The 14,377-nt window shown below is 49.7% G+C and overlaps 1 protein-coding gene across 1 annotated transcript in view; it reads right to left on the bottom strand.

Annotated features, from left to right (window-relative positions):
* Positions 1 to 2,422: 2,422 nt before the first annotated feature.
* LOC311247455 (enhancer of filamentation 1-like) overlaps positions 2,423 to 14,377 on the bottom strand; it is a gene marked incomplete at its 5' end in the record, with an annotated part of 54,939 nt that continues 42,984 nt past the window's right edge. The window contains 5 exons of the mRNA XM_084338496.1: positions 2,423 to 3,696; positions 6,792 to 6,881; positions 7,551 to 8,810; positions 10,109 to 10,285; positions 11,100 to 11,198. Of these exons, the coding sequence (XP_084194622.1) occupies positions 3,109 to 3,696; positions 6,792 to 6,881; positions 7,551 to 8,810; positions 10,109 to 10,285; positions 11,100 to 11,198 (2,214 nt within the window). The 3' untranslated portion in view covers positions 2,423 to 3,108. The remainder of the gene's footprint in view (positions 3,697 to 6,791; positions 6,882 to 7,550; positions 8,811 to 10,108; positions 10,286 to 11,099; positions 11,199 to 14,377) is intronic.

Raw genomic sequence — 14,377 nt, 5'->3', positions numbered from 1 at the left:
TGCTGTTTTAACTCCTCGCCTGCTGACTTGCTGAGTCTCCCTGTCCTCACTGCTGCTGTGTTAACCCCTCGCCCGCCAAAGGCCAGGACTCCCTGTTTTAACCCCTTGCGTGCTGAGTCCAGGACGCCATGTCCTGTTTTAACCCCTTGTCTGCTGAGTCCATGACTCCCTGTCCTCACTGCTGTTTTAACCCCTCGCCTGCTGACTCCGAAAATAAGCGATTCATCAACGAGGCCACAAAGCATCGACTGCAGCCAAGAAGAGAGAAGCCGTGACTTTTCTCACGTACTCCAAGCCACAAGATCTTCACGGACGACGCCGCCGCTATTAGCGGGGAATAAATCTGAGAGGGGGAAGAGGGGGGGGGGGAATCATGAGACCAGAGACCGGAGGAGAGGGTGACACCTCCTGATTTACCGTTGTCTATCCGAGGCCCCCAGGTCGGATGAGAACCCCCCCTCTTCTTTAAAAAAAAAAGTCATTCCAGCACATTCCTTCTCTCTCTCGTCTCTGGGGAGAGAGCTAAATGGAATGCGTTGGATGATAAAAACAAGTCAGATTGCTTGTAAGTGCCAGTGTGTGTGTGAGTGTGTGTGCTGTGTGTGTGCTGTGTGTGTGTGTGTGTGTATGTGTGTGTGTGTGTGTGTGTGTGTGTGTGTGCTGTCCGCTCAGGGGATTTTAATGAGATTTTCTGATTGGGAGCTGAGGGTACGGGGGGGGGGGGGGGGGGTTAGGTTGGCAGCCTCACTCTGGTTGTTAGGCATCTCTTCCTCTTTCACGGCCCCATCTATCTATAGAGAGGCTCCTCCACGGGGGCAGAGAGAGACTGTGTGCATCTCACTCACATTACTTCGGAAGGGAGGACAGAGAGACAGAGAGACAGAGGGGGAGAGGGACAATGGCTGTTTTGAGTTGTGTATATTCGACGGGGGCTGTTTTCTGTTTTCAAAAACCCAAAACCTCAGTTGACTTTCTCCCAAGAGGCCGTCGCACTTGTCACTCGACACGCTTTACCCCAAGTCGTACGGTCGGGACTGAAGACAATGTTATGTTGCCGATAGTCTTTTAGGATCCTAATGTGAAACACTGTGATTTACCTCACCTTGCTACTACCTCTCTATCTTTTTTATGCTCGCCTGTATTTTTCACTGTTGTGAAGCACTTTGAACTGCAACTTCTGTATGAAAAGTGCTATACAAATAAAGTTATTATTATTATTATTATCCAGAGAACATGTGTGATGTGACATCACCCCCCCCCCCCCCCCCCCCCACCCCTCCACTGCCCTCCTCCCTCCTCCTCCTCACTGTGTCACATCTGATCTGTTCTCCTGGCAGAGTGAGGCGTGGTGGTGATTTGGCACGGGGGCACCTTTTCCACCAGCCCCGTCCCGCGCGCTGTGAAATCCCTTTAGTCGCGCCTTTAATCGGCCCCGCGCAGGCTGTGCAGAGGACGACCAACGCTCATCAGATACGACTCGAGAGATGGAAAACATCAAGGGAGAGGTCAATGGGGACGAGAGTGTGTGGGGGGGGCGGACGACATATCTGTGTACTGATGATCTAGAAGAGCTGTTCTCAACCTGGGGAGGGAGGGGGGATACACAAATACATGATCATATTTCTAATGTTTTAGGTTGGCTTATTACTAGACACATTAAGTAAACGAATACACCGTTGTCAAAGGCCAACACAAAGACCTATTTTCCGTGGCCCTTTCTTTCTTCTTCTTGTGAGGCCTTTCAGGTCTATAGGCCATACGTTAAATAGCCTGAACAAAGCGAAAATAAACATCTTTGGTGTCAAAGGTCACCAGTGAGTCTATGTTTGACTATGTTGGGGGTGGAGGGGGTCACGAACAGGCATCCCTCTGTTTCGAGGGGGCCTTGAGCTAAAACAGGTTGAGAACCACTGATCTAGAATACATCCACAGGTGGCCGTCGTGTGTAACTCAACAGCATATAGACACTCGGCGGCACTAAAGGCGACTGCTTTCTCACGCACTCTGGCCGAGGCGCATTGTTTGGATCAGGGCGTCGACCAACTGACGTGTATTATGCAGTAACTATACAGTCATTCACGAGATTTGGGTCTATTTAAAGACAGTTTCGTATACGATGGTTTCTCATCTACGGTCTAACCTGACTTGTACTTCAGTCGTGGGAACCCAGAACAGTCGGGTGTAGTTAGTATCCGTCCAAGATATCCACACCGGCCACACCCTGTTCTGTGAGCATAGAGCCCGACCAGACTATGGCAGGGAGGTGCCACTGTAGTTACTGAAACGTATACATCAGACGTGCCTTGGGTAGCTTTTGAGAGCGCTCTCTCTGTCATGAGAGTTTGTAACAGAAAACCTTCAATCAGTTCAGAATGACGAAGACAACACACACAGTCTCACGGTTTTAAGAACAATCCTTTACTTTGTCCGCGGAGAGCCCCGTCCCTCCCACGCACGGGAAAAAGAGCGGGAACGACATCAAATGATTTACATACTGATCTACTGTTGTTGTGTCCAGCGGTATAGTAGGTCTGCCATCGACAACATTCTAGGGGGTGGGAAAAATGCACAAGTAAGGACATCTCATAAGGTGCTTAACCCTTTCACTACCACACTACCAAAAAGGGTTAACCCTTTTCACTGCGACGATACAGAAGGTGTAACCCTTTCACTGCCACACGGCAAAGGGTTAACACTTTCACGACCGCACTACAGACGGGTTAACCGTCTGTAGTGTGGTATAGTGAAAGGGTTAACCGTCTGTAGTGTGGCAGTGAAAGGGTTACTAATACGCAACGACAAGGAATGTTATGAAAATATGTGTTACCCTAAAAAGACACCGATACTGCATCTATTATATTTCCATACCATGATCATATAAAACAACAATCTACACACAAAAAAAATAGAGCAAATATTTACAGAACAGAGAGAACGATACTATATACAACATCCAGAAAACACTCTCGAAGATGGACGAAGAGCTTTATATATATATATATATATTTATATATAATAGATATATATGTACACACACACACACACACAAGTGTCCGCGGTGAAATAGACAGGCGTTGGTGAGTGGCGGCGCGCGAGCGAAGCGTGAGATCACAAGGCGGCCATTTGCAGCAGCTGCTCCTTGAACTGCTGCGCGTGGTGCGACAGGTCCGTCACGCGGTCCACCATCTCCTGCACGGCGGCCGTGTTGGGGTAGTTGAGCGCCGCCGTCTTGGTGGCCCCCACCACGGTCTTCAGCAGGTCGCACAGCACGTTGCTGGAGTTCATCACGCGGTTGGCCACCTCGGGCGCCGCCGCCTGCCGGGACAGCGTGTCCCCGATGAAGACCAGCTTGTGCGCGCTGAGGATGACGAACTTGCTGTGCGCCACGAAGATGCGCGGCGGCTGCCCGCCGCCCACGCAGCCGAAGAAGGCGTCCACGGCGGTGAGGAGGGTGACGAAGTGCTGCTGGCACTGCTCCGAGTAGAAGCCCAGCAGCTGGCGGTCCCGCGCGCACACGTGGGGGCCACCGGGGCCGACGCCACCTCCCAGGGAGGGCGAGGGGGAGGAGGAGGAGTCCGAGGGGGAGGAAGAGGTGGCGGGGGCGGAGGAGGAGGGGTGCTGGTGGGACATCCACTGGGTGATGTCGTTCTCCACAGGTTTGATCACCTCCTGCTCCAGCTGCTTGAACTGGTTGATCTGTGGAGGGAGGGAGAGAATATTAAACAACATTATATTCTCTAGTTATAATTCTAGTTATCTTATTATTATTACTACTATTACTATTGTTTTATTGCACAATCGTAGCGGGCATGGCCAACCGCATTTCACTGTATGCCCTGGTATGTATGTGATGAATACACTCTTGAATCTTGAATCTATTCATATTCTGTATACGGTAGCCCATCAATATTGTTCAGCTAGGATTGTCATGTGGGAGGAGTATTGTGAGGGTTTTATCGTTTCTCTTATTGCGAGCACTTACAACCAAATTAGCATTGCTAAAAGGTCTTAAGCTGAATTAAGACCTCATTTGGGTGTAAGAGCTCACATAAACATTTTATGGCCTCATAAAATCAGAGACCCATTCATTGTCTATGGAGCAGCCCCAGATTGTACATCCCAGTGACATCACCGATTGGATGGTTCTCTCTCTGATTTCTAGCTTCAGGAGAGAGTGGTGTGTGTTCACTGGTACTGACTGAACTGTCCTGGGGCTCAGGAAAAACATTCTCAAAATGGTGGCATTCCCCTTTAAGTACAGAAGCAGCCTAATGGCTCACACTAGCATCAGGTCTTTAACAAGTTTGTCTTATTGTTATTATTGTTACATTTTGGATAATGGAATGCATTTATGTCACATTTCAGAATCGTAGGCTGCAACTAACGATTATTTTGGTAGTCGACTAATCTGTCGATAATTATTTCGATTAGTCGACTAATCTAACGATTATTTCTGTCGATAATTTTTTCGATTAGTCGACTAATCTAACGATTATTTCTGTCACACCCTCCATCTCTCTTAGCAGACTTCTTAGCTTAACATAACAGACCGACACAACAGTAAGTTTGGGGGAACTAATGGGATAACTGGGGTTGCAACAAAAGTGCAACTAGGGCTAAAAACACAATGAAATAAAATAATAATAAATAATATATCCTTCTTAGCAGACTTCTTAGCTTAACATCCCAGGGAACTAATGGGATAACTGGGGATGTTGTTTGCTCCTGACAAGAGTCTCAAAGTCTGGGGTGATGCTAGACAAAGCAACTCTGAGGTCATGCTCAATGTCCAATCTGTTCCTCTGCTTTGTCTTCAGCTGGACCAGAGCCGAGAAGCCACTTTCACAAAGATAGGTGGTAAAAAAAATATATATATATATATATAAAAAAAAAAGTATACGACACATCGACGCAAAAATTCGGCGCCGACGAGTTTTTATGATCGACGTCGTCGATTATGTCGACTAATCGTTGCATCCCTAGTACTGAAGTACCGATACAACCCTAATTTCTGCTTACTCACAATATCATTCTGATAGGCAATGAGAGATTACCGGTCATTCCTATCATGCCTAGTAAAAATGTATGTACGATGTGATTTCACTGTAAGCACGAACCATGTGTGGATTCCATTTCTATACTGGAAACATAATCGGTGGGGGGTTATATGTCTCATATCTGTTATGTGGATATGAGTTGCCGTCTGCCTGAAGGGCAAGTTGAACACAAAGCTCCAGATGTTTGGCTCTTCCTCCCTGGTTTTAAGCCTTTAAACCTGTTGTCATGAATCCTCCCTGATGTCCTTGTTTCTTCTTATTTTCTGCCATATTAATTTACTGTTTTGTCATTTCACACTCTGCCACTTCCACTGGCCTGTAGTCATCAAGAGATCATCCTGGCCTGTTCCCGCCTCTGCTCGTTATCCAATCACCTGTCTTCCTGCTTGTTATCCAATCACCTGTCTTCCTGCTCGTTATCCAATCACCTGTCTTCCTGCTCGTTATCCGATCACCTGTCTTCCTGCTCGTTATCCGATCACCTGTCTTCCTGCCTGCTCAGCTACACACCTGTTTCCTGTGTCCCCATTAGTCTCTCTAGTATATATACTAATCAGAGCACCTGTGTTGTTTGCCAGATCGTCATTGAAGTTGGCCAGTTTCTGTACCAGCCTGCGTATGCCCGGTTGCCAGGTTCTACTCTGCCTGTAAGCTCTGTTTGATCTCTGAAACTTATTTTGTATCTCTCCCCGTCGGACTTCACTTTGTTTTTTTTTACATGTTCGGACTGGAACTGCCTAATCCCTCAAGTAAACTCTCGCATACTCTCGCCTCCAGTCTCCAGTAATTCTGCATTTGAGTCCTCTCTCTGATCCTTGACAAAAACGGTCCATGTCTATGAAAGTGTGTCGGGTTAACGTTGAGAATGAAGGTGTGTATGACTCGGGTCCATGGAGTGTGTCTGACTCGGGTCCATGGAGTGTGTATGACTCGGGTCCATGGAGTGAGTATGACTCGGGTCCATGGAGTGTGTATGACTCGGGTCCATGGAGTGTGTATGACTCGGGTCCATGAAGGTGTGTATGACTCGGGTCCATGGAGTGAGTATGACTCGGGTCCATGAAGGTGTGTATGACTCGGGTCCATGGAGTGAGTATGACTCGGGTCCATGGAGTGTGTGTATGACTCGGGTCCATGAAGGTGTGTATGACTCGGGTCCATGGAGTGAGTATGACTCGGGTCCATGGAGTGAGTATGACTCGGGTCCATGAAGGTGTGTATGACTCGGGTCCATGGAGTGAGTATGACTCGGGTCCATGGAGTGTGTATGACTCGGGTCCATGGAGTGTGTATGACTCGGGTCCATGGAGTGTGTCTGACTTGGGTCCATGAAGGTGTGTCTGACTTGGGTCCATGGAGTGTGTATGACTCGGGTCCATGGAGTGCGTATGCCTCGGGTCCATGTCACAGACAACTAGTGATGCACGATATATCGGCCGATATGGCAGTTTTTTTACACATCGGTATCGGTCCGATATCAAGATAGGGCCGATATAAAAAAATATATATATATTTTTTTATTATCCTTTTATTTTATTTTCATCATAAAAAAGTGTTTTCTATACAGAGATATCGACATCGGTAAATATCGGTATCGGCCAGAACAGCAATATTAATATCGGTTATCGGTATATCGGCCACAATTTTCACATCGCCGGTGCATCACTACTACAGACAACATATCACGTGAGTGAAGAAGCCCCTTCTCTCCAAACAGACGGGACGAGAGCTCACCTGCTCCTGACCCAGCTGAACCTTGCTCTGCTTGATGATGTCCTCCTTCTCCAGAAGCTCCTTCTGCTGACGCTCAAAGTCTTCTTTGCCCTGTGGAGGACGAGGAGTAGGAGTGAGGAAGTGTATTCAAACATTCCATTCAAAAACATTTAGTTTGCAGCCTCTCTAATGCGATGGCACTCATCAACACGCCGACACGCGGTACGGTACACCCCACTACCCACGCACCGTTTGTTCAACCTTTGGTGAACCATCCTTGTTACTTAGATCACTAGCTCCATTTAAAACCTGAAAGAACAGATGGACCGCAGGAAACAGAAAGTCCAAACAGCTAGTATTAACAATCAACATCGCCTCAGGGGTCAATAATCCGTAACGAAGTAGCAGCGTGAGAGTCAACAGATTCACATTCAGGCACTCGAGAGAAAGATGAGGGGTTACATGGTGACACAAGGTAAATGGTGCATTTATATAGCAGCCTTTATCCAAAGCGCTTTATAATTTGTTCCTCACATTTTACCCAGACGGCAGAGGGAACCATGCAAGGTGCCCAACCTGCACATCGGAAGCAGTTAGGGGTTAAGAGTCTCGCTCAAGGACACTTCGACACGCTGCCCGGGAGGAGGAGGAGCGGGAATCAAACTGGGAACCTCTGGGATGACCAGACGACCGCTCTACCTCCCGAGCCACTGTCGCGTCGCCCCCCCCCCCCCTAAGGATCTGATACACACACACACACCGCAGCGAACCAGGACCCACCTGCAGATGCACGTAGTCGTAATCCTCCATCCAGCTCTTGACGCACTTCTCGCTGTGGTTCATGTTGTCTTTGTCCTGATGGCCGGACGGCACGGGGAAGGGCTTCGTCGGGCCCCCGTAGTTGTCGTTGTTGTCGGAGGACGGGGGGGAGGTGAGCGGGTGCATCATGCCCTCCTCGGGCGTCCCGCCCCTGGAGAAGAAAGAGGAGGAGGATGAGGAACCTTCCGCCGGAGCCCGCCGGAAGAGCAGCTCGGCGCTGCCGCCCACCGTGGAGGCCAGCTGCTTGGCGTCGTCCGGCACCGTCCGCGACACCATGACGAAGCGGTCCAGGTCGTCGCTCTTGCCGTGGTGCTGCCTGGCGGAGCCGGCGGAGGAGGCCAGGACGTTGAGGGCCCAGCCGCAGTTCTCCAGCGCCTGGTAGGTCTGCAGCAGGATCTGCTGGGAGTCCTCCAGCCGGCCCAGCTGCCGGCGGAGCTTACTGTGCAGGCCGGGGTCCGACAGGGCCGTGGCGTTGACCGCCGCCCCCCTGCCGAACACCAGGAAGTCGCCCAGGGCGGCGCGCACCCGGTCCAGCATGCCGCGGACGTCGTTGGCGTGGCGCTCCATGAAGGCGAACGTCCTCCAGTGAGGCGAGGCCGCCAGGGTCTGCAGGGGCCCCACGGAGGCCTCGACGGTCTGCTGCAGGCGGCACAGCCTCTGGACGGCCGTGTCCAGGTCCAGGGCCAGGCGGCCCTCGGCGCTGGAGCCCGCGGAGGACGAGGACGTGGACATGCTGCTGCGGGTGCTGCCGGTGCTGGAGAACGACAGGCGGTTCACGCCGTCCGTCACGTCGGCGGCGACCGCCGCGGAGCGGGCGTCCTGCTGGGGAGGGATGTCGTACACGCCTTTACTCCTGTTGTCTCTGTCCGCGGCGGCGGCCGAGGGCCTGTGCTGGGGGGGCAGCTGCATGCCCCGCGGGATGTCGTACACGTCCCTCGGAGACCCCGCCCCCGAGTGCAAGGCGGGCGGGGGGACGTCGTAGATGCCCTCGTTGTCGTTGTTGTTGTCGACCGGGCGGTGGTGGTGGAGGAGGGCGGCGGGCTCCGGGCTGGGGGGGAAGTCGTAGTTGGACTGGGGGGGGAGGCTCAGGGCGGACTTGGCGAGGGCGGTCGGCGGCACGTCGTAGATGCCCTCCGGCTGCTTGTGTCGGAGGGGCTGAGGGAAGTCGTAGTTTCCCTCCTGGGGGGCGGGGCTGGCTCTGCAGGGGGGCACGGAGTACACCTGTGTGGGGAGAGACAGACGTTAAGGTTCATACACAGCGCAACGAATTACGTTTATCACGCCAGTTAGGGTACCTTATGTATACCTGTGTATACTGTATACTTACTCATAGTATATATTTAGATTCTAGTGTTTATTGTAACAATATGTGAGGTATAATATAACAGATACAGACTGCACCTTTGATCACACTACCTACTTGCTCAGATGCGTATATTCAGAGTTAACTATATTGTGTACACTATTGTGCCTATTTTTTTTTTTACTTTTCTACTGTACTATAATTTTACTGCATGTATTTATGTCTTCTACTATTATCCTGTCCATACCTGTACCTCCCCTCCCCCTCCCCCATGCTGCTATGATGCCTGAATGTCCTGATAAGGAATATCTCATCTCATCTCATCTCATCTCATCTCATCTCATCTCATCTCATCTACAGTCCAGACACTCGCAGCCTCCCTCAGCGCATCACCGGATGCACGACTTTGTACGACATTATTGCAGTTACAGATTGAGGAAGTGAAAGACTTGCGTGTCGATATTGTATTTAGCAAAAAACCCAAAAACTTCAGCCCTGGGTTCCTTCCTCTAAAACAGCAGCAGCACAGTCCTAAATGTGGCACGTCAGCGTGTAGCGGCTCCCGGAGACGGTCTCTCGATGGTGCAGAATAATGTCTTCTGTGACGTACACGGCGCGGAACACGAGAGCGCCGCAGGGGCTAAAGAAAATGGCGGCCCCTCTTACGTGATTTCCTTCAGCCTTGAAATCCACTCTTTACAGCTAGACAGGCCTGACCCAAAACTGTAATTAGGAACAACGCAAATAACAGGTCCTGACATTTTTCAGGTTATTACAAACAAACTTGACGGCCTGAAGCCCGCCCGGCTCGGTCTGGAAGCCTGGTGAAATGTTAAGAGGGTTTTTCTGGAAGGCAACCATTTTGCGCCCTTGGACTCATCCCTCGAGTTCACAGGCACAGAGCCACGTTATTCGGCGAGCTTCAGTCGAACACTGTTGGCAGGCAAGGCCCTAATCTAGCGAAACCGCAAAAACTATCGTGAATATGATCACTTGACGTATCATTCATTCATTTATTACAGACAATTAAAAGGCATACCAGGGAAACTGTATCAACAAATAGGCGGGAACATTTTTCCCCCCGGACATAAACGGTGACCACTTCCTTTCGTTCGACTTTATTTGAAACTGAGATATAAGTGGAGCGGGTTTGGCTGATGTTGCCCTTTCATTATGGTGGTATAGTCTTAATAGCTTTGTTGAAGTGTTCACGTACCCCTTGCGTGGGTGGGGGGATGTCGTAAACCCCCTGCGTCCTGGGGTCCATTTGGGAGGGGGGCACATCGTAGACTCCTTGGGAGGGGGGCACATCGTAGACGCCTTGGCACCGGGTGCTGCCGTGCTGTCCAGGGTACGGTGATGTCATCGTCTTACCAGGGGGAATATCATACACCTGAAACACCAAAAAAAAAACACTTAGGGAATAATAATAATAATAATAGGGAACTTCACATTAAAGGTAGAATCTGTAACGTCGTCAAACAGCGAACTCTAGGCCAGTGGTTCTCAATCCTGGGGTCGGGACCCCCAGGGGGGGGGGTCGCAAGATGATTTTGGGGGGCCGCAAAATGATACAACCATGTTTAGAATCTTTAGTTTAGAGATGTTTCTTTTCCTTGTGAAATAATGAATATATGAAGTCAAAAGCCCTCCTCCAATCATGATTCAAGTTAAATATCCTGAAATGGGGAAATCAAAGTCATTATTTCGTGTCAGAGTTCACCGTTCTGTCTATGCTACAGTACACTATGCAGGGAATCGCAAACAAACCTTTTAGGGGTCGCAAACCAAAAAGGTTGAGAACCACTGCGCACTAGGCAAAATATGACAAAACTGATGGCACTGCTCTTTGGTTTACAGTTGTTGTTTTTGTTCTGACATGAGGATTGCATTTCAGTGGGTATAGGGGTGGGGTCGCTACCGCTGGCCAGGCCTCGGGCCCTGGAGAAATACACAGTATAATAAGTCACTTAACTCCAACTCACACGTCAGACCGAAACGCAATGCCAAGTGGGCCGGTGTTTGACCGCACTACAGATTCTACCTTTAATTAGGGGATAACTTCAAACATAATGTGGCACTTTGTTGTAATTACAGCAATGATAATATCAGGTGTTCACGCGTAATCGAGTGCTTCACCCAGTGCTAATATGGGAGTTATGGTAAGAAGCGGAATTGTAAAGTGGAGTGAATTGTGAGACACTGACCCCCTGTGATCGGAGGGGCGGGACGTCATAGAGGTCCTGCTGGTTGTGCTGGCCCGGGCTGTACGTGTAGGTCTGTCCCACTCTGGTTGGAGTCACCACCTGTCCATCACACATGGGGGAGAAGGAGAGACACACGGTGAGGACAAACAATTAAGGACACGTGGCACATGGCGGTTCTCTAGAGGCAGTCACACAAAAATACAAATGGCCTTTTATGTCTACACTGCGAAAAGAAAGAAAACACAGTGTACTGTTTACACTGTGGGAAAAAAAGACTCTTAAGTAATTCAATCTTGTGTTGAGTCTGAAAGTCTTTGTTTTTCAAGTGAGGGAAAAGGTCAAAGGGTTGAGATCACGTCTCTTATTCAAATACAACAGAAGGTTTTTGAACACAGTTTCTCAAGGCAGACCACCCCCAAACGAACTGCATTTCTTTGAATCAAGTGGAATGATTTCATCTGATCGGCAGATTTGTCACCGCAGATTTTTCTCGTTGCACGCGATCAGTAAAATACCACATGAAGGGAGTCAAACGGCTCAAATGACTGTCTGCAATAACTGCATGTGATGACGTTACAGCCCTCATCTACATACTGTGGATCTATCTGTGGATAGAGATGGCTGACAGGAGATCAGACAAGCTCATGACAATATAGGAGTAGAATGCACCGGGACAGAGAAGAAAGAGGTGGCATTATTTTATTGTTGAGGCCAACCCTGCTGACCAGAGATCCCTGCCCACAGCCAATCAAGCAATCAATCAATCAATCAATGAAGTTCTGCCTGAGATGATTTCTAACCCCATTGAAACCGGGAAACACATTTGTGTGTATATGCAGGCTATATAATGCATTATTAGCAGGCGTTTTAGGTCTAAATGGGTTATAATATATTAATATATATTGTTCAGCATTGGATCAATCTGGAACATATCCCCATGACACAGGAGGAGACAACCGTTTAGATATCGCTTCAGCGGGACTTTAAATAATTCAATACAAGAATAAATGGCTTGTTACGATAAGACCCCTCGAGCCCACCCTCTAAAACACGTGCACAGCATCTCTCATGTCTCTTTCAAACGTCCAGCCCATTTCCCTATTTCCAGGTCCCTCGCGTAACCTAGCAACGGCAAAAGTAATTACATCTGGACCAGATCCACATGTGACAACACAGACAGCCCTACATCCAACCCTGCTGCGCCTCGTCTCAAATCTAATTGTGGAACGCCTGACAAGAACCGACGTGGTAAACACAGGCCTGCCCTGCAGAGGAGCGATGTGAGGGCGTGTCGCTCCATACAAACAGCCAAAGCCATGCCCAGAGACGGTGCAGCGACCCGAAGACCCCCGCCGCCACCACCCCTGTACGTACCCACAATCCCACATGTACCCCCCCCCCCCCCCCCTGCCGGGCCCGGGACAGGATCCCTGTCAGGACTAGGGATGGGTACTGTTCACATTTGAATCGATACCGGTACCCAACGGTTTAGTCTCTAAAAATGTAATCTACCTACCTCAGTTGTGAAAAAAAATTACCCAAACTTCAAATAACCACATTTTCAACCGTTTTCGGCTTGCCATTGCCCCGACTGCTTTGTTGTTGAATCAAGTAAAATCTCGGTAGTACCGACGTGTTTCGGTAAGTACCTTTAAAAGTACCGAATTCGGTACCCATCCCTAGTCAGGACCCTCCCTCCTGTTTTAATTATTATTAATATTTTATTTAACCTTTATTTACCCAGGGTAGGTCCGCTGAGCACGGATGCTCTTTTTCAGCTACACCCTGAATCAAATCAAATCAAATCAAATGTATTTGTAAGGCCCGACAACGCACGTTAATGTCCCCATGGGCCGGACACGTCTTCTTAAACAAGTCAAGAAGAAACATCACAATAAGTCAAGAACACCATAAAGTCCAACAAATTTAAAATAAATGCAAAATAAAATGCAACACTCCCAGACATACCCCACGCGAAGGTAAGGAAAAACTCACTAAAGCCTAGCAATAGGAAAAAATGCACCACAGGCAATGTGGAGGAGAGAAACCTTCACATTCACACAGTTCCATTCACACCTGGGAGCTGCCCAGTACAACCACACCATCTGACACCATTGGCCACTGGAGCAACTCCACTGGAGCAGTTGGGGGTTAAGTGTCTTGCTCAAGGGCACTTCAGCGGTTGGTGTTAAGGGTGTATGGGAGAGAGTTATTATAATTCACTTTCCCCAGCCCAGATTTTTCCTGCCGGTCCGGACGATAGAACCGGCGACCTTTCGGTCACAAACCCCGCTTCTATAACCTTTTCGGCCACCGCTGCCCCGTGTCTCTCCCCTACTCTCGCCTCCCTCTCCGCCACCCAACAGTACTGTCTTCAGAAGAAAAACCAGACCCCCCCCTTCACACACACACACACACACACACACACACACACACACACACACACACACACACACACACGAGAGACCGGTGGGTCCAGACAGAGCTGTGCCTGTGATGTGACGTGAGGTTTGCGACAGAGGGGTGCGATCGATCACAGAGGCCTGGAGACAGCGCCGGTCACTTCTGCTCGGAAAGACTGCCAGAGAAACAAACCAAACAACAACCAGCAGTGACTGTAATAAATGACAGCTTCCACTGCTCCCCCCCCCCCCCCCTTCTTGCATTTTTTGGGACATATTTTCCCTCTCCCTCCTCCTTTCTTCCTCCGTCAGTGTTTATCAGTCCCTCCACATCTCCTGCACCCCCCCCCCCCCCCCACATCCCTCTTTCATTCTTTCCCGTCACCCACCGCCGGCGGAGCAGAGCTGCCGACCTCCTCGCTGCGTAAGACAGACAGAAGAATGTTCGGAATGCTCTCTTCCCTTAGCCCGGTAACCCCCCCCCCCCCCCCCCCCCCCCAACACACACACACACACACACACACACACACACACACACACACACACACACACACACACACACACACACACACACACACACACACACACACACACACACACACACACACACACACACACACACACACACACACACACACACACACACACACCGCTATCACCACACTGGAAAGAGCAGGGTTCATTAACAGGGCTCTGAAATGGGAACCATACGCATGTCTTCCTGGCAGAGAGGGAGACAGAGAGAGAGGGGGGGGGGAGAAAGAGAGAGAGGGAGAGAGAGAGAGAGAGAGGGAGCGAGGAAGAGAGAGAGAAAAAGAGAGGGAGAATGAGAGAGAGAGAGAAAGAGAGGGAGAGAGAATGAGAGAGAGAGAGAGA

This window comes from Notolepis coatsorum, assembly GCF_963971535.1.
Source record: "Notolepis coatsorum genome assembly, contig: SCAFFOLD_588, whole genome shotgun sequence".
In the NCBI taxonomy this organism is placed as follows: Eukaryota; Metazoa; Chordata; class Actinopteri; order Aulopiformes; family Paralepididae; genus Notolepis; species Notolepis coatsorum.
This window is presented reverse-complemented; position numbering and strand designations above follow the sequence as displayed.